The following is a 24,958-nucleotide window of genomic DNA, read 5'->3' as shown; positions in this document are numbered from 1 at the left end:
CTATTTCTGATTCTGATTTGTGTGCTGTTTTTAGGAACGCCTGTTCACACGTCAGCTGATGTTGCACTCTTGACATTTTTACTTTAACGACACACGTTTAAACAGTTACCTGATTTTGTACTGCCTGATTTACCCTTTCCTTTCTGACCAAAATCAGTGTCTGTAACAACGACAACGAAAAAAAACACAACAAAACATTCTTTTCTGTGCACAGAATTTGGTTTTCTCTGCAAATAATCTGTCTTCGCAATTTGCCTGTTATCTTCCCCTCTGAGTGAGCACTTCCAAAAAAGAAGCGTCTGATGACAGACACACAGACGGGCAGACACAGATGACTACAGGCGGAGAGGAAAAGGAGTGGGAGGATGTGATGGCACAATCTTTTCCCAGCTTTCTCTTCTTTTTGCTTACATGAGGTCACTTGACCAACCAGGCTTAACAATTGATGTGTGCATATGTTCCAATAATGATATCACCCCACAGTCCACAACAGAAAAACAATAAAAGTGAGACACTATTTCTAATATAAATGTCAATTTATTTTATTGGGACATTATATTTCTATCAGCCCCATTTATTTTACAAAAACAGAGGAAGGTTATAAGATAGGTGCACAGTATTTGATAATACAATAATAATAACTAGGGACAGGATCAGATGTCAAGTTTACATTTCACTATTTTAGAGACACAGATTTATTATCGCCAAATTATCTTACACAGCTTTACTGTACATACTCACAGGACAGTTCAGTGATCTTGTGTGTGTGTGATCATGTGTGTCCATCCTCAGTTTTTACGTCTACTGAGCTGCAGCTTTGGCAGCTAACCTCTCCTGTTTCTCCTGCTCTGCCCTCTCCAACATCTCCTTCTCTCTCTGGATCAGCTGCCTCTTCTCTGACTCCCAAGCCTGCACTTGGCTCTCGTACTGCTGCAGGTCAGGTTTTTCCAGAGCAGCGAGGTTCTGTTGGGCCAGAGTGGTCACTAAATCCTGGAAGGAGGCAGAGTCCACTTTTCTCTGAGTCTCCAGCTGGCTGACCAATTCCTGTGGAGGCAGGGAAACAAGGAGAGCTGAAAGCCCCGAGCAGTGACACCCCTTTGAACCTCTAATCAGCCAGTATCATATTATATCAAAAGACAGTCAGTGGATCAGTATAACGTCTCACTTTAAAAGGTGATCGGGACCAGCTTTAACACTATGTAGCAGTGTAATAATGTGTGGGTATCGCTCTCTACACTCTAAATGCTCTTGTGTTGTGCTCCCTAAAGTCCAATCCAGGCGGTTTTTCACAAAAACACAATGGCACGATTTATTTGTAAACACTCTGGAGAAGCAGTTGACAGGCATGAGCACTGCTTAAGTTTTATTTGTCCTAAACAAATCAAATGATGCAAGCTATTTCCCAAAGACAGCTTTATGTATAATGGGTGTCATGTCTTTGTTTATATTTGGCCAATTATTTCGTTATAAAGCAGTAATTTCAAGAGGCTATTTTAAAATCTCTTTTTTGACCAAGCACGATGTTCGTGTTGTTTGTACCGCTACTAAACATTGGACCAAAAAAAGCTTTCGTATGCAGTCTATTCGATTTCTCGAACAAACATCTGAGTCACAACCCCATTGTGATGTTTACAGTCTCACCCAACAAGGAAAACTAATGTAAATTCATGTGCTGCTACAAACAATAACAGACCTGCAGTGAGCGACAAACACCCACCTCGAATCTGTTGACATACTGAGGCAGCTTCGCCTGCTCGGCCAGGTCATCTTCATCGACAGTTTCCTTTTTCTTGTCCTCTTCATCTCCTGATTCTTCTCCTGAAGTGTCAGAGTCTGAGGCGGACGACAGCTCCTGCAGCAAGTTGTTCATAAAATCCAGCTGCAAACAAACAAAAATGAACTTAGGAAAGAGCAGCCGACAGTCTGAAGTTTGAGGTCGCCGTTACTGGCTGAAAAGTCTTAATTGGATGTTTATTAAATCACCTGGTCGGAGACTAGCTTAAAGTTTATAGCTTAAACTTTGTTTGGATTTTATCAGGTCAGGCAGGTGATGATGAAAGAGGATGATCACCTCACTTGACAACTCACCTCTTGATCTTAGGACGAGGTAAGATTAACAGTGACCTGCACCAGCCCCTTGATTTGAGATGTAATATTTCCTCTCTGCTGCACCGAGTTATCTGCTCTGTCTACATTATTGCTTTGCCGCTGGCGGCCACACAGGCTTCTTCATTCCTGCTGCATTGACACTGAGTGCTCCAGACTCTTCAAAATCTCATTAAATATGGACAAAGCTGAACAATTGAACTGGACAGTGCAGGCCAGATTAGAGGCGCTACTGTGTGTGCGTGCATACATGTGAAAATAACAACAATATGACAGCATGTGTGTTCCATCTCAGCAGACGAAGACCGCCTGTGTAAAACAACCCCACCTGGAAAGTAACAACAGCCTGTCGCTTCTGTGTGTAATCCTGTTTTGTCGAACTATAATCATAGTTCATAATGTGAGACTGAGCATCATTTTCATTTTGAAATCTAATGCAGATTAATCTCTACTCAATAATCTAAAACGCTGGGAAATATGTTTGTTTGACGTCAAGCCTGCAGTCTGTGACAATTGTTGCTATGAGAACACTCAGTGAGTTATGGGTGAAAAGCTGTTTTTCTTTATCCGGTGCAGTGTGTCTGTACAATTTATTCTTATACCTCATACTAGTTTGATCACTGCAGGTCAATATGCACCTCATTGCTGCACTGGTTGTTGCTGTTGCTGTGATGTTTTCTAATTAAAAAGCCAGATTGTGTTAATCAAGCAAAACATTTTGTCAAAATCTAAAAAGTGGGATTCGTCCAGCCAAGTGGAAGGACCTGCTAATGAGAAATAAAACATACAAACTGTATGTCTGATGTAGTCATTTCTACAGATTAAGAATCCAGTCACATTTCAATCTCTACAAGATTGGCCAAATGTGATATTTTTTTTTTTTGTTGTTGTTGTCCTTACTGTGTCTTTGGACAGCTTGACGTCACCAGAAGCAGCAGCTACTCTCTCGATGATATCCAACGCTCTTCCCAGGTACCCATGTCCCCAGAAGAGGGGCATCCCTTTAAACACAGCATGTAACCCCTTTAACATCTCCACCTTACCTAGAGGGGGGAAAGGAAAAGGACAATAAAGGAGACAATCGCAGTAAAAAAATGCTTGAAAAATACAATGGAGAGGTGGAGGGAATCAATAACACACCGAGGAGTGCATTTCCAAGCAGCTGAGCGTTGAGGCCAACCGTGTTGTCTTGTGTCAGTCCACAGAGAAGCAGCGATGCCCCCAAAGCCTGCTGCTCTGGCACCTGAAAACAACACGAAATAAGTGGAGGCAAACTGGTTACTCCCTTCCCCAAACAAATGAACAGCGGTTTAGAACGGAGCGGTAATAAATCACCAAGATTATTGCCCAAGGTGATGCACTGAATTTCTGTGGGTGAGAATATACTGAGAGGTCCCACAGCTGACGCCATACTGGTGCTGTTTGTTTGTATTACACCCCCGTTTCACTCACAGCGAGTTGTGGTCCGGTTGCTATGTAACTGCCCAGAGCATACAGAGACAGGATCTGTGTGGAGGGAAGGTCGAAGGCCTCCTGAAGCATCACCTCTTCAACCACTGAGCACGCACCTGCGTAGCAAAGCCGTGACATCAAACATGTCGCTTTATTTAAATGATGTTTGTTATCGTTGCTTTTGGAAGGCTACTGAACAGAAGGTTTTTTTTCCAGGTATTCATATGTAAAATAACACACATTTGTTTGCAGGGATCATAAATTGGACTGCATAAATTTAATCCACTTGTTAAGTTAAATAATAAGTCAACTGTTATTCCTTTTATTCAGCTAATCCCATAAAGGTACTAAAACCAAATTCTGAACAAATGTTCGGAAAATATTATCATCAAATTAACATTTTCATTCGCTGCTCTTGAGTCAGCATCGTTCAATGAGATAAACACATGTGGGAACTAATTGTTGCGTAACCACAACTCGGTTTGTGGAGTTTATGGAGCAACACTCCGCCCAGTGCTGATGGTTTTACCTGCTGCTGTTTGTGGGGTCTCCAGAAGAGTCAGTGCCCCAGTGGGTCTTTAAGTGACTGTTACTTTATACTTTCATTATTCCATTCCATTATTATCTCAACCAAGCCTTCAAGCTTGTTTTTTTTAACACAATATTCAGATTTCTGTTCTTTTTAACCACAACAAAAGCCATAAATTATTCCCTACTGTCGTTTTTACTAAATGTTACTCAACCAGGAGTAAAGAGTGAATTTGTCAGGAACTATTTTCGTCTGTGGTTTCAACGCATACTAGTGAGTACTGACAGCAACAGGTCTGTGTGTGTAGGACTGACCTAAAATAAACTCCAGTGCCCACATTCATCATAATGAAGGAACGTGCAACGATGCAGCTCAGTTTTTTTATGGTTTCTGGCCAACAATGGAGCCGCATGAAACACAAGAATATGAATGTTCAGTTTTAGTCTTTTCACGGGACTTGTTGAAAATAAGAAACACTGAAGGAAGTTGGGTTTATGATTGAAAGTAATGAAACATTGGATGTGTTCAGCATTGCAGAGGTAGTGTATAAGCTCTAAACAAACTGAACCACTTAACGTCACAATACACCTGAAAACGCAGACTCTGTGCCTTCATTTGTTATTACAGAAAAATAAGCAGGCTTCCCCTTTACTTCTGTCTTTTACAAACAAGGAAAGAAATGTTTGAAATCTGATTTTGGTGATGTCTGCTCCCACTCCCGGGCTCTGCAAAGGTTGCATTTCTCCTTGTGTCCCAGCCTGTTTTTTTCCTGAATCTTCAATTAAAAAAAAAAAACAAAACAAACAAACAGACAAACAAACAAACTCACTTTTAAAGTCTTTTTCCTTAATGTAAGGATCTATGAGCAGGTTGAAGGTGAAGTTGTCTGGGAATATTCCATACTGGACCTGCAAAAAAAAAAAAAAAAAGCCCGCACAGGCACACTTTTACTGTCATTATACACATAGCAATAAAATTTGCTACATTAAGTAAACATCCTTGAACACTGCCTGCACATGATTTGGTAAAGGTGGTGTGTATCACTCACTAACTACTGATTCTAAACATGAAACTGACATCAATTTCAGTGAAATGGAATCAATCAAAACTAGAGAGGCAGTCATCATGAACTCGCTACTTGAGCTCATTGTAAACAAGTCATCAGCTGGTTGACATCTCTGCATTTGGAATAATTCAGTGATTCCCAAACACTCCAACTCCTTCAAGAAGGTTAAGCAAGCCCGACTGAAAATGTCAAACAAGTTTGATGTTATTTGTGCTGCTCAAACCAGTTTGAAAGTGCATCTGGAATTGAATCTTGAACCATTAACACTATCGTATAACGGCAGCTGTCAAGCCTGATCAGGAGCCTCTGCTCTGATTTCCTTTCATTCAAATGTTTTGCATACCTTGTTTTTAAGCGTGTACAGGGCCTTCTGCCTGGCCCCATACTTTAGACACTGTCTGATCCAGCTGTGAACAGTCCAGTCTCGCAAATACCAACAGTTTGGACTGTGACGAAACCTGGAGTGATAGATATAAATATATCTTTATCAATGAGCAGAAAGGTGAGTGGAAGGGAAAAGATGACGACCACATTTAAATGTCAGCTTTATCCTTAAAAATATGCATTAACAATATAACGATAACTGAAATGCAAACATTTAAAAAAAAATTAATGCATTAATAATAACAGTAATTAATTGTTATAAACTTCCCTAAACGAGGCAAAGAGTGAATTCTCACTTGACGGTGACAATGACTGTGACCTGAAAAAGGGTGCGATTGGGAAATATACTAAATCATGTAATCACAAGAATGGGTGCAGATTCCAGAGGAGGGAGTAAACAGGAAAGGTCTGGAGTTGCCCCGAACAAAGAAAAGCATGTGACTGAGAATAAACCAAAACAGACAAACCAAACAGACAATTCATTCCAAGAAAAGCAAGCGAGTTGGTATCGAGGACCCAAACTAAGGAAGCAGCAGATGTCTGACACAGAAATGCAGATGCACAAAGTGCAAAGAGGGCCCCTCTTACTTGTAAAGGTAATACTCCGCCTGATCAATTTCCTCCCGACACGATATGTTGTCAATAAACTGAAACATAAACAGAACAAACTGTTACCAAACACTTTGAGCCAGCTGCCAACACATTCAGGCTCTAATATTACTGCTTTAATTGCGACAAGTTCCACACACACAAAAAGTCTGTTTAAATGCAGCTTACCCGTGACACAGTCAGAGAGCTAACTGGGAGATTCCTCTCGTAAGTCTTGTCCATTGTGGAAGCCAGAACAGCTGCATAAAAAAAATAAATAAATCAATTAACAAGACAATATTATGTACCATGTTTTATGCCAAAGAAATGTATAAAATCAGCACCAACTAAACTTAATTAGATTTCTTAATCATCAGCCGTGATCTTTCAAAAAATAAATGCTTAAATAAATGAAATTAAGTAAATCCAACTTTTAGTATTGCTGATTTGTACGTGGTGTGTCTTATAATTGTAGCCTCACTACTGAACAGTTACCAGTCAGAGCACTATGAGGACACAGGCTGACACTGCCATCCTGTGTTCAACAAATGCACGCACACACAAACATGACGGTCGACTGCTCAACGTTCAATCCGACCACGATTAAACAGAAGAAAATGGACGGACAGATGAACAAAAGATGAACTAACTGAATTCCTGTAAATCATAGTTAAAATCTTCTCTTGTCCACAATGAGCTCATGAGCTTCTTCTGTACTGTAGATCACATGGCTGATGGCAGGTCTGATAACACTGACCTGAACTCCACAGATTTATTACTTTCACCAAACAACAAAATGTGTTATTTCTTGACAATTTTTAAGACCTGCAGACACTCCGATGACCAGACGGTCGGGTCAGAATTCGGTGTCAACGCCACCTTTTGGCTTCTTAACATAATTATTGGAGATACCCAATAACTGGTATGTGTGGAATTGAATAGCACATTCCTCCCGCAGCCTAAAGACACACACGTTCAGGTTAATTGGTGGTTCTGAATTTCCCGTGGGCCTGACTGTGAGATGTGGATGGCGGTTCGTTTTCGATACGCTGGCTCTGTGATGTTCAGCATGCACCAAGGTCAGCTGGGATTGGCTCCAGTCAGCCATGACCACGGCGAGTAGGCGATACAGATAACAGATGGATAATGTGTCCAAAGTGTTGTAGTGTTTGATGATTTTTTAATTCAGAGGCCTCAGTCAATATGTGAATGAACGAATGAATGAATGAATGAATCAGACACATCAGCTTTAAGATGTGGTCACATATGACATTCACACCGACTGACAAATCTACACAAATGATGTGATGCAGTCACATCAACATGGACCAGAATCTCACATCCTGCTGAACCGAATCACCGGAAGTGGTTTTGCGAGGACCCGGAAGCTCTCCACAGTTTGGACTCCGGTGTCCCTAATGAGTGGAGGCCCTCCTGGATCTGCTCCACGATGGAGAGGCTTTTAGCTCTTACCCAGATTCTGCTGGTCTTTCTCTCTCGCCTCCCACACTTTGGTGTCGGTGTAAGCTGCGGACAGCAGCCATCTTCTAGCTGCAACACAACACAAAACAACACAACAGCAGCTCTCAGGGTCACACGGATACGAAGCAGCACATCGTGTCGGCTAACCGGCTGTTTACGAGCTGGGAAAAATTATCTGGAACTTAAAACGACAACACACTGATGTCCCACAGCTCAGCTTTGTGATGTGTTGTCGGTGTTTACCTGAACGGGACGGAGAGAAACGGTGAAGTTTGACAGCTGCAGGCACACAACGCGTCAACACGGAGGACGCCATCTTTGGACGATACCATTCAGTGGCCAGGGCGGGGGGGGGGGGGGGGGGGTTGGATCCATCTGGCAGACCTTTAAAGTGACGTAAGTGGGTCAAACCAAAGATAAAATTTTTTCAAACAAGGCAAAATCTTCAAATATAATTTGAAATGTCATCATTTACTGAAGAAAAAAATCAACAAAGCTTAAAGGAGAGAGGTGAATTCAACAACTCCAGTTAAAATTTAAGTTAAAATTCACTTCATGCGCAAAAATGGACTAATCCTGTCAGTTTTGTTGTTCCTCTGAATGCCTGAAATATAATAATGGGGTGACAACAGGAATAAAGTTTTGTAGGATTCAGATTTAAGCCAATTAGGCTTGTGGATATAAAATTAACTGTGATATAGAAAAGACACTTCCAGCCACAAGACAAAGCATTTATACAATTCTGCATGTTTACTTTTTTCTAAATTAGCCTTCAAAAATCACTCTGCATTGAAATCTTCCAAGCAAATCCTCATTTTGTAAAGCTGACGTAAAATCTTGAGGGATACAAATTCAATTGTAGCCATAATGGTTATAAGGTGGTTATAAATCAAATTACAGGCCACATCTCTGATGCTGTGAGATTTAATAACCAGTTCATTGCTTGTAAATAAATATTCATTATTTGTTGTTTTCTATGAGCTTACTTTTGCCCTGCTTTTATTCTCATATTTTTATGTTGCATTTGTGGAACACCCGGACGGTCTGCGTACACTTGGCAAGTTAAAAAAAACAGACAATAGAGGGTGCTGTTTATTTAAGGAGACTGACCAGATAAAAAATTAAAAAAAAAAAGAAAAAGAAAAAAAAAAGTGGAAGTGCAGGAGATTCACTTTGCCCCTTGGCACCACATTCAAAGCCATGAAAAGTCCCAGTATGAGTCACTCAGCAACATGGATGGCTGCTTCCTTAATCTTGTCTGGACATCAGATTTGCCCAGTCATGTTCAAAGCATTGCAAATATCCCTAAAATAGATAACATTTAGAATTTAACAGAGCAATACATTTGAGGAGCTGAGCTGTTGGAAAGGTGAGCCTCAGCGTGGATTCCTTTGTTTGTGAATTGGAAGGCTGTTGACCTGCTCTGTCCTCTCTCACCTCTCGGCCACTGAGCCAGTGTTTTTGTTGTCCATTCTTCAGGACAGCCCTCAGCTATAATTACAGTAAGCTCCTTGGCTCTGGGTCATAGGAGGTAACAGGTTGAGTCTGGGGTGGGACACTTTTGTTACACAAAACATGGAAGAATCGTAGCACCATCTCATTTTACTCACTGACTAGCAAAACAGGAAGCTTTTTACCTGAGCTGCACCAGAGAGAACAGGACAGGAAGTAAACATTTCTAAAGTCACAAAATGGTCATAGCTATTTTTCAGGCCCAATATTCTACAATCTGTAGTTTTTGGGGACCTACTGTGTGCTTTACTGTCTTCCTCTCTATTAAAAAGAAGCATGTGAATGTCATTCACTGATGTAGAATAATTGCTTTCAGTATCTCAGTTGCAAGCATCCCAGTAACCGAGCTTCCCTTTTCATGTCATCTGCACAGTGTCATATGGGTCATTGGTGTCTGAAAAGGGGGGTGGGATGGAAAGACATTTGACACGAAAACGGTATGATGACAGGTTATTTCTTTTTTATGCAATAAGAGCAGCAGTACATTGACGACCTATGAGTCCGTGTTCAATATAATCTTTCAACATTTGTGGTCAGCATAAGGAATTGAAGTTTTATTTACTTGCACGGCTTAAAACCAAATAACATAGAAATTATGTGGCCAAAACAGGCCATTCATCGCTTTTAGCTAATATAGGCCTTGCATAAAACATAACAGATTAGCAATAATTTATTGTGCATAAATTGCGGTTGCAAATACAATTATATTAATTCCCCAATTATCTACTTGTAACTAATTCATGTGTCAGAAAATAGTAAAATGATGCATTCAATTATCTTTGACTCCGATAGCCGGAAGTTTTGTCCTAACGGTAAAGTCAAACATAAAGTTGGATCAATGAATCTACTAATTTTTGCAGTTTGTCATAAATAGGTCACGACATGAATTACAAAAGATAATTGTAAAACAATGAGGGAAGTTTTGTAACTTACTCAGGAGTACAGAATTTGCTCTATTTTTATTCAATGAGTCATGATTATTAGATATCTAAAACTGACAATACAATTATTGTGGGCCTATAAATGGTTTAAATATTAATAAATCTCTCATAAAATGTGAGTAAATTGTGTAAAATCCTCATTCCCAAAGCAGTCCCGAACCCAAAGATCTTCCTATTTTTTTGTGAAGCCCATTTTTTGTTAAATCTGTATCCCTCAAAATACTGTAGTTGTCAACAAATTTCTTGTCATGTCAGCACTGAGTCAAATGCTAACGCATCACTGACCTTGGGAAGAAAGAGCAGCTAAATAATTAATGTCTGAAAATCTTTCAACTGGTCTTCTGTATGGGGCTTTTTTTTTTGGGTGTTTGAACAGCAACTTCCATACAAGTTAGTGCACCAAGGGAAAAAATAAATATAAAAAACAATAAATAAATAGAAATCTTAAATTAGATAGATTATGTAAGAGGCAATAATAAACCCAGTGAGAATGCAATAGGAGAGCAAACAGAATACAGTTTTCACTTCTATGAAAAACATCAACTGCTTCTCATTGCAGTGTTTTCCCATCATCGGTATTTACCTGTTCTCTAGAGTCAGGGCAGAGTCTCGTGGTTTCTCAAAGTTTCACTTCATAAAAAACACAGGCGTGATAGAATCACCTTCTGAAGCAGCATCTTTTCATCACTTATCATTTCGCTTACACAGTATTGCCATTCTTCAGTGGCTGCTCACCAAAAGGCTGATGAGGCCACTCTTAGGCGGGAGCCGCTGATAAGAAACGCTGCTTGGGCTACCTGCTCTCTGCGGTTCCTCTGAGATGGTGGTTGGGATTGAAACGTGTAGGTGAGGAAAGGAAAGGAGAGGAGGATGTGAGAACTTCCTCAAACAGTTTGCAGTTTCGCTCTTTTGGACACGGTGGTCGTCACTGGTGGAAATAGAGAAGCTGCTGTTCTGCATTTCAGCTGACGAGAAATGACTCATTCACTTAAACTATCCTTTAATCGCGTAAATATATCACTAAAGGGAGACATAGGTACGAGAGAGTGAGTTTACCTTTTTATATCGCAGTGGGGATTTGAAACACAGTATATGATATTTATACTTAAAATTTAAACCTTTTGATAAATAACTCGACGACAGTCTTGAAATATATCTGAGAAATCCCATGTGATGATGTGATAATGTATCCTCTTCTACTGTGTGATTCAATGTAAATCTCTTTTTCAGGCACGCTGTCGTTCCAGTAGTATTTCTGTTAGCAGTCAGGCTTCTGCAATGAGCAGAAACAATGCTTTATTCTGTGTCATGCAGGCACATGAAGCCTTTGTCTGGGACACCCACTGTGTCCGTCACTGCCGTTTGATCACAACCTAAAAGAGAGAAGGGGAGAGGTGTTTTCTCTTCCTCTTCCTCTGCTTTGAAAGAGAAGCAGGAGGAGAAAGGCGCGCCTACATGAGACTCAGAAATCATCCCTGGCTTATATTCTTTAAAAAAAAAAAAAAGTCACAGGGATGATCTGAAAACTGAAAACAGCAGGTTCGTTGCACAGGTTCATGCATTCAAGCTTTTATTTTAGGATTGATTTAGTAGAATCACATGTGACCACCAACACTGCCATACAATAAAAACAGAGCCAGCCAAAAAAAATAAAAATAAAAAAAAAAGATCTATCAAAGTCATAAAGATTAAAAAAATCTAAACATTAGACTGAAAATCACAGTTTATTTCATTAAAAAAAGACATCAAATTTTGTCATATCTGTATCAACATTTTTACTCTAATTAAATCTGATCCATCGCAGAAACAAACAAACAAACAAACAGTAATAACGGTAAAAACATTGATGATTTTCATGTCATGGATTTACACAAAAACTGCATATTTGTGTTAACACTGCAAAATGATTAAAAAAAATATTAAATATCTCTTTGCTTATTATTTACAGAGAGTCCATGTTAATCATAATTTTCCACTTTTAAATCAGCGTTAACGTTCTGTCAGTGATTATTTGTCAGTGTGGGACATCTTATGTACATGAATTATGCTTCACAGCTTTGTATTACAGTAACTAAAATTTTTTTTTGCTCTGTTGATAAATGCGATATGTTCATCTTTCTTTTTCTTTTTCTTTTTTTTTCTTTTATTTGTGCTAAGCTACTATACGACATCCTCCATAATTCATTTAGAGACCTGCATACTTTCCTCTCTCCTTAAGGGAGTGTCTCCTGAACATCCTGTTCATTTTCCGGTTGAGAAAACATCAGCAAACCTGCATCTTCTTCTCATTCTTCCACTACTGTTTTTTTTTTTATTATTATTATTATTATTATTCTTTGTCTTATTCATCCTGTGGACCCGTAAATTCACCTGTGTGTGAGCGTTGCACTATTTCACCTTTGTCCAGACTCATCTGGTCCCTCTCTGCCACATCCACAGCTGCCTCATAATAGCCACCCAAATGCTTTTTGCTTTGCTCTGGCCCATCTAGCTCTTGGCGATCATCATCTAACTCTGAATCGGGGTCATAATCACACAACTGCCTCCGACCTGTTACATGGTGGTACACCTCCTCGTCCATCTCTAAATCGGATTCACCGGATGTTTCTGAGTGCACGTGGCGCACCTGGGTACCTCCGGGATCTACAGAGCGCCCTGCTGCTGGCTCCTCTTCAAAGGTCTCATTGTCTGGACTCTGCTGGTAGGTCTGTTTCTGTTTCACGTCTGGCCTTAGTTCATCAGGAGATCCCTGTCCTCTCTCCTCCAGCTCTGACGTGTACTGGTCCTCGCCCGCCGGCTCGTGTGGGTCCACCTCGGGGCTGTATTGGCTCCTTCTGTACAAACTCTCCTCATCTTCCTCCTGACACGAGCTTCCCGGTACGCTCTCGCCATCAGACTGGGAAAGACGAAGGGCTGGCATGACCTGCGGCTTCTGAGAAAGGTCAAACGGCTCCTCTTGGCTAAAGTGGGTGAGGAGGCCCATCGGAGTGTTCAGGCAGAATCGTCCTCTTTGCCGAAACACTAAAAACCAGAGGGGGCGAAAAAAAAAAAGTCATGCAACTTTTGCAACGAAAATGCTGGTAAGATCAACAAGCAAGATCAGATTTTAAGATATTTACATCTTTCATCCAGCCCCCTGTCCATCACACCGTGTTTGACCTTCATGTGTCTGGTGAGGTTCCCCTTCAGCGTGAACTTGCTCGGGCAGTACAGGCATTTAAAGGGTTTGCTGTCTGAGTGGAGATGCATGTGGCCCATTAGATTATGCATCCTGTTGAACTCCTTTCCACACAGCTGAAAGATAAGAGAGATGAAAGTTCATTGCAGAGTAAGTCGTTGACAGCTAATCAGGAACTCTCACAAAGTTTACAGAGCTTTTACAGACATATCACTGTGTGGTTGCTAATAAACTGAGCAACACTGATTCAAGTCCGTTGTTCTCAGCTTTAGGAGATTTGCTTATATCCTTTATTTCTCAGTGTTAGAAGATCAGTTCCAGTTAGCGTAGTTTAGCAATTTGAACTATTGAATTTGAATTTAGGAATTTGAACCGGATAGTTTGTCCAACTGTGCACTGGAACATAGTTCAAACAAATAGTAACTAGTCAGTTATTTGGAAGTAATGTATCTCAGACATGCAGAGGAATAGAAACAAAAAGTAGCAGAGATATTCAAAAGCCAAATAAAGTCACCTCAAAATGATATCTACTGTAACTGCAGCGCTTAAGTAAATGTACTTGAATACTTTCCACGAATGGCTGTAGTAAAAATACTATTTCAGGATACAAAAACAATAAGCCGACACCATCCACCTATTATTTTTCCCTCTCTGCCAAACCTCCTTTGTTCGATGACTAATTTTCTCAGAATGCAGAGCTACACGTAACCATGAATGAATGTGCAGGCGTTGAGATACAGACAGATCCACACCCTCCCTCTATCTTCGTTTTCCTCTTTTCCTCTCTGTCTTCCCCGCTCTCTCTCTCTCTCTCTCTCTCTGACTCCCCGACTCCCCGACAGACGCACAAGAAAAACAACAAGAGAAAGAAAGAGAGAGAGAGAGAGGAAGCAACATTGAGACAGGGCCAGGAGGAGAACAGGGAAGGGCAACTCCTGCGCTGTCCTTCCTCTGCATTCTTTTTTTATTAGGGTGGTCCTTTCCTTCAGGAGGAGAGAGGGACTGTAAACTGTCCAAGAGGACCGTGAGAAAACAGGAAGCTCCCTCCAGCAGCAGAGAAAGCGAGATGAAATCTATTTGCGGGCCCCGTTCTCCAGGGAGGCTGGGGGGCCATTGTTAGAGAGGCGGTTTGTGCAGCGATATCCTTCCTATGGACAAGGAGGCTTCCACTGCCAAAAGCCTGTCTGCTATCTGGTCATCGTCTTCGTTGTCAAACCAAACACTGAGGTCAAAACAGACTCTCCAGAAAAGCAGGGAAATCCTTTAATAGTAACTACTCCTAAATATTAATGTGGTTCCCGGCTGTGATTATCAATAAAGGAATTTAGTAAATGGGGTGGTAGAGGGGAAATTGACACAGAAAATATTCAAATGTATGTGTTCAGTAAAATGTTTGTGTCACGTTAAACAACGCTTGACTTCATTCTTATCAGTCCTTTATGGAGGGATTTTCAATGTCATTTGGGGGAATTTGCAAAAAGATTTTGTTTTTCTGAGGAAAAGTAAACTACCAAATGACCAATGGCTCCAGAATAACACGATTCATTCTAACAGTAGACAATAAGGCAACCACAAGCCCAAGACACAATGCAAAGAGCCACATCTGGCATGTGAGGTCCCACTAACCTTGCACTTATAGGGCTTTATGTCCGAGTGGACGATCATGTGAGCCTTGAGAGTCTGTTTTTGGACGAAACTCTTGAAGCACATGTGGCACTGGTAGGCCCGTATGTTGGTGTGGATGAGGACATGGCGCTTCATGTTGGCCAAGAGGGTGAACTCACGACCACAGATGCGACACTTATGCTCTTTCACACCCTGAAGAATGAGAAGTAGTGGCGTGAGAAATGCGGACAGCAGATGTCTGATGGTTATATTGGTGGGTCGTTTGTTGTTGGGTTTTTTTTTGTTTGTTTGTTTGTTTGTTTTGCTTTTTGTTTTTTGACATCTTCAGTGTCACCGATTTCCATTTTAAGATCTTTATTTTAAATCTGAAAAGCCCCCGAATTTAAGGAGATACCACACAGTTCAGGGCGAATGTTGGATGATGCATCGTACAATACATACAAATTGTTTCAGTTTATCAGTTGGGATACAATAAAAGGTGATATAAAAAACTTTTTTCCAACCCCACAGCTACTTCAGAGGAAATAAAACAAGAAAACTGGATGTTAAATTGCATAAGAACCCAGATTTTGAGGGGGAAATTGCTTTTGTGACAGCTAGCAAAACAACCCGTTGGGCTAATGCCCAGATTCTCTGAGCCATTTTCACTATCCAAAATGTCAACAAGGAAACAGAGATGTCTCCATGTGACAGCAATTTTTAAAACTCCAAAAGCCAAGTTTCACCTCCAAGCCCGGTGAAAATTTTGCACATTTCTTTTTGTTCTCCCAACTAAACCTACCTTGTGAGTGAGCGTGTGCTGTTTCAGGTGGTGTGACTGGATGAACTCCATCCCGCATTCACTGCAGATGTACGGTCGGATGTCTTTGTGTTTCATCATGTGGTTCTGAAGCTGACTCGGGTACTGGAAAGTCTTCTGGCACTCCGCACACCTGCAGAAACAACAGGTATAAGCTCCTTGTTCAGGCAAATAAAGAACTGAAATATTAAAGCAATAGTTTGAAATCTGGGAAAAAGGCATTTATTCTCTCTTACTCAGACCGAGATAAAAAAGATACAGCTGTCGTTGCCCCTTAAAAAGCAACAAGTCTGTTAAATTAGATAGCACAAAGACTGGAAGCTGGTGGAAGCAGTGAGCAACCAACTCCTCTGGAGCTCACTAATAAATGCTATATCACCTTTGTTTCTCGTGCAAAAAAGCATAAAAACCTACAAAGTCATTGTGGATTATGTGCCAGTTTGGCCATTTCTCTGCCTTGAGCTGCGGTCTGAAATATACAAATTACAGTTTTGGTATTTGTCCAAGCCAGGATATAGCAATGTGTTATTTTTTATCTAACTGTGTGTGCAGATACAGATGAACAATTCAATTGTTTATCTTTTTGGATGCAATTTGGGAGACTTTTTTTTTTTTGCCATCACCAAACACTACCAGTGTTGTTATTTAACTCTCAGTAAGAAAAGAAATGAAGGATATATCTAAATACTGCTTTACCGCTCACCTGTACAGGGTGGGGCCACGATGGGCGGTCAGGTGCCGCTTCAGCTGGGCCAGTGTGGGGAAGTCCAGGCCGCACTCCACACATACGTTCTCCTGGCCTTTTTCATGCTTCGCCTCGTGGGCACGAAGCTCACTGGGATAAGCAAAGCCTCGCCCGCACACGCCACAGCTGGATGGGCAGAAAAGCGGGTGAATGAGATGGAAATTAGGATTAAAACGTTGCAATAGAGGGCGCAAAGTTCACCTGTATGGCTTTACATCGCTGTGCTGCATCATGTGCCTCTTCAGGTGGCTGGTCTGGGTGAAGGCCTTGTGGCAGACCTGGCACTTGTGGGGCCTCATGCCCTGGTGGGTGAGCAGGTGTGTGTGCAGGTGGCTCAGCTGCTTGAAAAGCTTCCCACACAGGTGGCATCCGTGGGGCTTGATGCCGTTGTGGCCCAGGATGTGCGTGACCAGGTTGTACTTGGAGGTGTAGGACTTGTCGCACATGCGACACTTCCATCGCTTTTGGTCACCTCCAACATCGACGTAGTAGCTGTCGTCAACGTGGATGTTGAGTCCGAGCTTCTCGGCGCTGGTGGCCCCACCTGGAGGAACTATGTCACGGGGGCGATGCCCAGACCGGTGGTCCTCTCTAGGATAGAACGCCCCGGGGGAGAGGTGCATGACAGACCCTGGCAGGAAGAAGGGGTACGGGAGGAGGCTGTGGTGGAGAGGCGGGAAGTACGGAGGGTGGAAGAGGAGAGGGGAGGGAGGCCAAACGGGGGAGGGACTGAGAGGCTCCTGTTTCACCTGCACAGGTACGCTCATACCCGGCGATCTGTGATGCAGCTGATGTCTGTTGAGCTCGATCATACCGGGGAGCGGTTTTGGAGATGGGGAAGGAATGGGGCGTGGCTCTATGGGGGAGAAAGGGACGTGGGAAAGATCAACTGCCTTCTTACTGCTGCTTTCTTCTGCCTCCTCTGCTCCTCTGTCAGGGGATTCGCTTCCTTGGGCGTCCACTTTGAAAGGAGTTCTTTTGCGTTTTTGGGATCCCTCTTTTTGGATGTAACTTCGGCCAAACATGGGAAATAAAGCAGGCGGGCTGAACATGTTGTAAGTGTCTCTGGTTTGTGATATGCTGCTTCTGTTGATGTAAAGTGGAGTCGGGCTCAGGTAGAAACTGTGCTGAGATGCTTGACTCATTTCATCTCTGAGAGGAGGACTCCTTCTTGGGGAGAATCTAACTCTGTCCGTTTCCATCTTCTTTCTGTCAGAAAAGAACACAGAAAAAAGTCTGAAAGAGGAACTCCACCAAAGTCTGTTCACAGGTCTCTGAAAATTGGTCCAATATGTGAAGGGAGAGGTTGTTCAAAGCCTTTTGTGGCTGTAAATTCAAGCAGCGCAAAAAGTGATAAGGTGCCTCAAATGATGCCAGGCAGTGTCTGTTGGGGCTAGAGACCCCAACTACAAAGTCTGAAAACAAAAAGAAATCTGAAGATGCATTGTGGGTAATGTAGGGAACTGGGAACAGAATAAAAAATACAATATGTCCAGTTTGTATCTCTGGAGAGAATCTCCGCTTAGCTTCGGACCTGGACACTAAAATGTGGTCAAGGTGGTCACAAGTCCAAGAGTTTAGGAAACATTATTGGTTGTCTTTTATGTAAAACTTGAATCAGTGAAGAAACAAAAACTCTCACATGAACGAGGTTAAAAAAAAAAAAAAAAAACAACTATGTTTCCCAGGTAGGAAGTGGAGAAGAAGAATAATGTAGTATAAAATGGAAATACCCACCCAAAGCCTAAAAGTTTCATTTGAACAATGAAGTATTTGTGTAAATCTGCTAAGCAACTTTCCACCACTGCTTCCCCACGGCCGCACAAACACACCTAAGATTTGGAGGTAGACTTGACAAATGTACATCAAATGACTGTTTCTTTTTTCACATGTGAAGCTGCTTTCTCTGAGGACGTCTTGGGGAGGAAATGTAAGCAGACAGCATGGTGTCGACACCCACACCTCTCAGTGTTCAACCTGAAACCTCTCACTTCTTCCTTTCTCACAGATCTCCTCTTCTCCTGAAATTAGGAAGTTACCTGTGAAGTGCTCACCTCCACCCTGCCACCACTTTTCGCTTCTCCATCTCCTTTTTTTTTTTCCTCTGTTCTGTTCATCTTCTTTTTTTTTGGTGCACTAATAGCCAAGAGGAACTTCCCCTTTTTGACAAACACTGATAATGATATGTGAGACTTTACTCTGAATCTTTACAGATTTGGACTAAGTTGCTGATAAACATAAACCTTCGGTGTTTAGAAATGAAAATAGATCCACTGGTTATGTCTAGATGATGGGCAGTGATTAAAAAAAAAGATGATAATACTCCATTTAGGGCATTTAAAGGGGGAACTGTCTCACTTCTGCATGTCATTCAAACAGTTCAATGCTGCACTTATCTTTTCTATCCTCGAAATAGTTCACATCTAATCAGTGAAAATCTAACGAGGTTCATGTAAGTCCACGTCCCTGCAAGTTCTACTTTATTTTCTGTGACATGTCGCCTCCCGGTCTGCTGGTGCTGATGCTTAATCTGTTCTTCGGCATTACAATACATAATTAGTACGCACAATTTCTCATCATTTCCTGAAGATAGATAGATAGAAAAATGCTGGTTTGAATTTTCCCAAAAGCCAAGAACACGTGTTTAAATGTATTGTTTTGTTTGTGCAAGAGCCCAAAATACAAAGATAATATGTTTAAAACTGATGAAGAAAAGCAGATATTCTCATCATTTACACACTAGGACTTTTTTTTTTTGTTTTGTTTTGTTTTGTTTTGTTCTGTTTTGGGCTATTTTGTTCACACACTGAGAATGGTAAAGTTTTAGGAGCCCACCAGAGATGAATTCACATTTATACTCTTTTTAACACAATTCGACCCGCCGTCCATGCACAGGGAGCATCTGGTCATATCAGTCAATAATCTGCATGGACGTTACAGTGACAGCTGAATTTACATTTCATTTTGTTATGAATATCATACAGGAAATATAAAGCACTTCTGAGTTGCAAGAGGGATCTCTTTTTTTTTTTTTTAATCCTCTTCCAAATGATTCCTCCAAGTTCAGGTGCTCAATGAAATTTTCATCTTTTCCAGACAATTTTAAATGTTGTCCTGGATGTTATGGTCATTCACCTCTCCGTCTTGAGCCGCGCCGTGCAGAGACTCCTGCCCATAATCTGCCAGCCCGTGCATTCCAAACAGTCCATTAAACCTGAAGCCCCTCCTCACCCGTATGCCAGTCAGTACCATGTAAGTGTGTGTTTATGTGAAGCTGCAGTGAAGCCTGTGTGTGTGTGTGTGTGGAACTTACCAGCTGAGTGTAGCAGTGTGTTTTCGGTGATGCTGTGGCTGAAGTGCTGCTGCAGCTGCTGCTGTTGTACCTGTACCAGCGTTCTCTCGCTCCTGCTCGCACTGCAACTCTCCTGACAATGAGCCGCCCGTCCACGGATAGCATTTGAAGTGACTTAAGAAAGAGAACAGGAACAATCACTTTGTTCTCATTTTTCAGATGAGTACCTTCGGAGAGAAGGAAGGAAGGGAGGGGAGAGGAAGTCAACAAGCCTAGTGCCTTCCTGCAGAAAAATAAGGAAACACTAGATAGACATCTCCATTTCTCTCTGAAATAGGGATTTGCACAGCTTTTAGAGGAACATGGCGAAGCAAAGAGCTGGTTTTTCTCTTTTATCCCAGCCTATTGTGAAAGATTGATTTTTATATTTAATATAAATCAATATAATTTCCTGTCTTTTAAATGGACTTTGGCAACATTCTAAGCTTTAGAGCGGCTCTAGAAATCGCTGGGTTAAAGATGGTTTGAAATCTTTTTTTAGTTGGCAGAAGACAAAGTTCAGTTCAGCTAATGTGTGCTGTCACACGGGCTGTGCACCGTAATATTAAACCTCTGTAGTAAAATGTAATTGTGCAGAAAAGCCCTGGAATAATCACTTCCTGTGGGAAACCTAATGTACAGTTTCTTTTAAAAGAAAACGCCGGTGTTGTTTTCTTCTCTCAGGATGTTAATTTCCAGTGGCTTGTTTGTGGTGGTGTTATAATGGATTGCACAATATTGCCTTATAAGTATTCCTGCAGTTTTGCTTTTTTTTGTTGTTGTTGTTTGTTTGTTTTTTTTCACCTCCTGCAAAAGATTGACAGATGCAAACGCTGACAGCCAATGAAAAATGAATGCACTAACAGAGGAGATGTGTCAACACTGACACTAGGTGGCAAGAGTGTCCAGCTGTTTGTGTGAGACCTGTTCACGCCACTTACTGCCTACGAATGGGGACTGAAGACTGGTTCAGTGATCTCTCTGTGCTGTAAAAGCCAAACACACGACAGCCTGAAGTCCTGTCCCTTCCTTTTGACACAGAAGTTGGTGAACAAAGATGGTGTTAAGTCCTTTTACTGTGAGATGAGGTGGCAGATCAGGAGGTGAGCTGCAGTAATTGAGCTCATACGATTGAAACTGTGAAACCGCCTTTTAGTGAGTTGTGTCCAATCATTAGTCATGCTAATTAGTTCATAAAACCAATTAACCTTAGACCTGAACAATGGATGCGTCGATTCCTGGAATAAACGAACGATTTTATAATTGGAAAAGAAAAATATGCAGGGGCGTGCACCTTTTCCTTGATGCAGTTTATTTACAAACTTCCATTCTGCTACAAATTCTGTCTGCTGGGCATTAATCTTGAGCCAAAATGGCCGAGATACAGTGGAGGACTTCTTCTCATGACTTTTGAGATGAGCTTTCTTTTCTCTCTCCTTCATCCATTCTGGAAAAGACACAAAATGGTTAATGAAGGAGAAAATCCTTAACATATATTATTTTCTTTCTTTCTTTCTTTTTTATAAAAGCAGATGAAAGTTACAGTACACAACACGCTCTTGTCCGCTCATGCTTTGAATCTCCCATCTCCCAATCCTCTTCTTGACTTTCCATCCCCATCTTTATCATGCATGGTCACGCAGCACGAACGCTTTTCTAATGATTCTCACACAAAATGCAAACCAGGCCACAGAACTGCCCGGCCCTTTGACCTGTCCTGAACAGTGGTCAGCTCCAGTGAAACGAACTCATTAAGGATCTCTAAGTGGCTTTTGGGTTTCTGTGTCACTCTCAAATGAAGCTCTGGAAGTATATAAGACATGTCAGTGGCATCATTCAAGATAGTAAATCATCAGGGTGCGTTTGAAACTTGAGGTCTGCCCTCCATTGACTGTAAAGACAAAAGTGAGTAGCTGCTTCTTTTTAAATGGTCGATTTTAGATGCTCAGTTGTGCTAAATACCTTTTTGTGGCTCTCGTGCTTCTCTCTCTGCAGAGATGACTGGAGCTGCTGTATCCGTGTGCTTGCTTTTCCTCCTGTCTGTATGTTCAGCGTGTTACATCTCCAACTGTCCCATCGGTGGGAAAAGATCTATCATAGACGGACCGCTGCGCAAGGTGAGTAGCTTTGATCAATTTCCAAGCAATTTTCTGTCACATATATCAAAACGACATCAAGAAAAAACTTGCTTGTTTTCTGCCTCAGTGCATGTCCTGCGGCCCCGGCGACAGGGGCCGCTGCTTCGGCCCCAGTATCTGCTGCGGGGAGGGCCTCGGCTGCCTGTTGGGCTCCCCAGAAACGGCTCACTGCGTGGAGGAGAACTACCTGCTCACCCCCTGCCAGGCAGGAGGGAGGCCCTGTGGGTCTGAAGGAGGACGCTGTGCTGCTTCAGGACTCTGCTGTGATGCAGGTCAGGAATCCCTGAGGGCAAAATTAAGCAGATGTTCAGTCTCAGGTGATACCAGCTTGACTGTTGGATAGCTTAAAGTGCAGCAGGCCACTGATTAACAACTGAATGTGTAAATGTAACAAATAATTAAAGTTGCTAAATAAATCCATGAGGGCCAAAAAAATAATAATGAAGACTACATGTGAAGAAAGAAGAGTTTAGACATGACGTCAAAAAGGTTTATGTATTGTGTTGCAGAGATTAGATCAGTCTGCCAACATGTCCAACATGAAGGATAAACTATTAATAGACTATAAACATGAGCCAGCAACCTGCCATCTATGTGTAGACATTAGATCTGTACAAGCTGCCAGCAATAGAGGCCTGATCGGAGCTGTGCACAACCTAAAAATGCAAACAACACAGTTGTGATTTTCTACATTTGCCCCTTTGCTCTATGAAGGATCAAGACTAATGTCATCTAAGCTGATAACAACATAATGTAATGCTGCAGTAACACTGTATATGGTCATGATCTTTATACTCCTCCTCCTCCTTTTTTTTTTTTTAACAGAGAGCTGTACCACAGATCAATCCTGCCTCGCCGAGGAGGAAGGAGATGACCAAACCGGACAATTTGAGGGCAGCGACCCCGGCGACATCCTCCTCAGGCTTCTGCAACTGGCTGGTCACACTTCTCCTCATCGAATGCACCAATGAGCTGCTTCAGACTCCGAGGTCTCATAGGAAACTCTGCAACTGCAGAGATGAATGAAATGCGACAAGTCCGTGTTCATATTATTTCATACCTGTTTGTCCCGGAGTACTTTTGTCAATATATTTTTATGTATGAAAATGGGGATGGATACTGACAGTGGTCATCCAGAAATATCTGCATGTTAAAATAAAGTTTTGAGAGCGCGTCAAATGCTGCCTTTTATTTATGACTGAAATTTCATACATAAAAAACGGCTGCACTTAAAAAACCGTCAAAATCCTTTTCCAACATACAGTTCAGCTTTACACAATCATGAAACACACTGCTGCACAAACCCAAGGGGTCCTCACATGATGTGTGTTGTAGTAACTCCTGTGACAGGTCATTGTTGCAACCGTTCTCAGAAAGCAGCCATCTTTGTACCATTTATTGTTCATTTCATTGTTAGTAGAAGCAGACTGTAGAAATCCTGTTTTTCATCCCCAAATAATGAAGAGAGATTGATGACGTGCTGAAGTGAATTATTTAGTTATATCTAGGTTGGCCTTGTGAAAGGTGGGCTTGGATGCTTATCTTAAAAAAAAAAAAAAAAAAATGACATCACCTGAATAAAATACCTCTCACATGAAATATCGGCTATAGTTCACACTGGAAATGACAGCAAAGATTTATTTAATCTGCAAAAAAAAAGAAAGCAATGAAATTCATGCAGTTCATGCAGAGACAAACAAATGTAACAGAAGAGAATCAGTGAAAGACAAAAGGGAGGAAAACGGCAAAACAAGGAACCGAAATCAAGAGGCCAAATGTGAGGGCTGAGGGAAGGAAAGAGGGTGAAGGATGAGGGAAAGTCAAAAAGCAATATGCCCTGTCAGCACTTGTTGGGCAACATTCCTGCGACTCTTCAGTGTGGTTGACTATCGAGAACATTACGAGTATCTGTGCAGCAAACGTATCCTCTCACACACGACACTACTTCTCCCAGCTGCAGAAAAAAGGTTACCCAGCGTCAGTCTGCTGGTAGATAACCTGTGAGCTCGGCTGGATGGAGGAGGAAGTTGCCTTAATTGGAAACACCTGTGGTTAATGATGTCAGTGCCGGAGCTGGAGAATATAAAACAGGTAGATAACCACTTCTTCCTTCACTGTCTCTTTCTGTCGTCATGTCTTTCTCTGGAAAGTACCAGCTTGTGTCGCAGGAGAACTTTGAGGCTTTCATGAAGGCCCTTGGTAAGTTCTACGTTTCCTGTATATTAGTGTTGTTGTTAATGCTTTCTTTGTTGTGTAACTTTAACTGGAGAAAATGTGCGGCCTTCTGCCTTAGGGCTCCCTGATGACCTCATCCAGACAGTCAAAGATGTAAAGAGCGTGTCTGAGATTGAGCAGAATGGCGACAGCTTCAAAGTGACAGTCACAACGGGCTCAAAGGTCTTAGTTAACAACTTCACCATCGGAAAGGAGGCTGAGTTGGAGAGCATCACTGGAGAGAAAGTCAAAGTATGTTAGGGTGTTGCTTACAAAAAAAAAAAAAAAAAAAAATTTTATTATCTATGTATAATTTTCTTTTTCTTTCCCCCTCCAAGCAGAAATGTTTTCTGCTCTGACATTACTCTTGTGCTGTGCTTCCTTTAAGTCTGTAGTTCAGCGTGAAGACAACAAGCTCAAGGTTTCCCTGAAGGGGATTGAGTCTGTCACGGAACTGGTGGATGGGAACACAATAGTCAATGTGAGTAGATAAACCCTACAAACATGCCTGTTCTCCATCTCTTTTAAATGGTTCTGTACCTCTCATACTCTTCTCCTCCTTCACCAGACAATGACTCTCGGTGGCATTGCGTACAAGGCGACCAGTAAACGTGTGTAATGTCTGCACCAGGGACAATAAAACGTGAACACTGACACCGTCTGCTGTGTTTTCTTTTCCTCGGTGAGACTGACTTTAGCTTGCTGAGTAACATTTACAGTAACTTCAGTATTACAGCCCAATATGAGGGCTCCATGGGACTGAGCACCAGACCTCTTCAACCAGTTGGTGGCCAAACAATCTGCACCTGGTTTGGAAGACTCCTTTTTATTGATGGGAAAGTCCAACAGTGTCACCAAGGTGCAGAA

General features: G+C 41.7%; 4 protein-coding genes across 6 annotated transcripts in view; 2 read left to right on the top strand and 2 right to left on the bottom strand.

Moving 5' to 3' along the window:
• Window positions 1–527: 527 nt before the first annotated feature.
• On the bottom strand, window positions 528–7,923 carry mrps27 (mitochondrial ribosomal protein S27). Its single transcript, XM_029511061.1, has 11 exons — window positions 7,851–7,923; window positions 7,599–7,676; window positions 6,315–6,385; window positions 6,126–6,184; window positions 5,497–5,611; window positions 4,917–4,995; window positions 3,559–3,674; window positions 3,247–3,349; window positions 3,007–3,149; window positions 1,718–1,879; window positions 528–1,044 (listed from the first exon to the last, which is right to left on the bottom strand). The coding sequence occupies exons 1-11, from the start codon at window positions 7,921–7,923 to the stop codon at window positions 802–804; spliced, it is 1,242 nt and encodes a 413-aa protein (XP_029366921.1). The 3' UTR covers window positions 528–801.
• Window positions 7,924–11,617: 3,694 nt separating this feature from the next.
• On the bottom strand, window positions 11,618–19,859 carry znf366 (zinc finger protein 366). Of its 2 annotated transcripts, XM_029510961.1 has the most exons (7): window positions 19,722–19,859; window positions 16,610–17,617; window positions 16,367–16,534; window positions 15,646–15,796; window positions 14,865–15,056; window positions 13,180–13,354; window positions 11,618–13,081 (listed from the first exon to the last, which is right to left on the bottom strand). In XM_029510961.1, the coding sequence occupies exons 2-7, from the start codon at window positions 17,608–17,610 to the stop codon at window positions 12,402–12,404; spliced, it is 2,367 nt and encodes a 788-aa protein (XP_029366821.1). In that variant the 5' UTR covers window positions 17,611–17,617; window positions 19,722–19,859; the 3' UTR covers window positions 11,618–12,401. The 2 variants fall into 2 exon arrangements, with proteins under 2 accessions (XP_029366821.1, XP_029366822.1); XM_029510962.1 differs by lacking the exon at window positions 14,865–15,056.
• A 1,877-nt stretch (window positions 19,860–21,736) lies between these two features.
• Window positions 21,737–24,958, top strand: part of LOC115049036 (isotocin-neurophysin IT 1-like) — a 34,462-nt gene continuing 31,240 nt past the window's right edge. The window contains exons 1-3 of one of the 2 annotated variants that reach the window (XM_029510971.1): window positions 21,737–21,856; window positions 21,945–22,149; window positions 22,703–22,848. In XM_029510971.1, coding sequence (XP_029366831.1) covers window positions 21,737–21,856; window positions 21,945–22,149; window positions 22,703–22,848 — 471 coding nt within the window. Of the gene's footprint in view, window positions 21,857–21,944; window positions 22,150–22,702; window positions 22,849–24,958 lie in introns of those variants that run through there. The other variant, XM_029510972.1, reaches the window with a different exon arrangement.
• Window positions 24,002–24,745, top strand: LOC115049037 (fatty acid-binding protein, liver-type). The gene is made up of 4 exons (XM_029510973.1): window positions 24,002–24,076; window positions 24,171–24,343; window positions 24,480–24,572; window positions 24,660–24,745. Exons 1-4 carry the CDS (start codon window positions 24,010–24,012, stop codon window positions 24,708–24,710), a joined length of 384 nt encoding a protein of 127 aa, XP_029366833.1. The 5' UTR covers window positions 24,002–24,009; the 3' UTR covers window positions 24,711–24,745.

Source organism: Echeneis naucrates, chromosome 9, assembly GCF_900963305.1.
Source record: "Echeneis naucrates chromosome 9, fEcheNa1.1, whole genome shotgun sequence".
Lineage (NCBI taxonomy): Eukaryota > Metazoa > Chordata > Actinopteri > Carangiformes > Echeneidae > Echeneis > Echeneis naucrates.
This window is presented reverse-complemented; position numbering and strand designations above follow the sequence as displayed.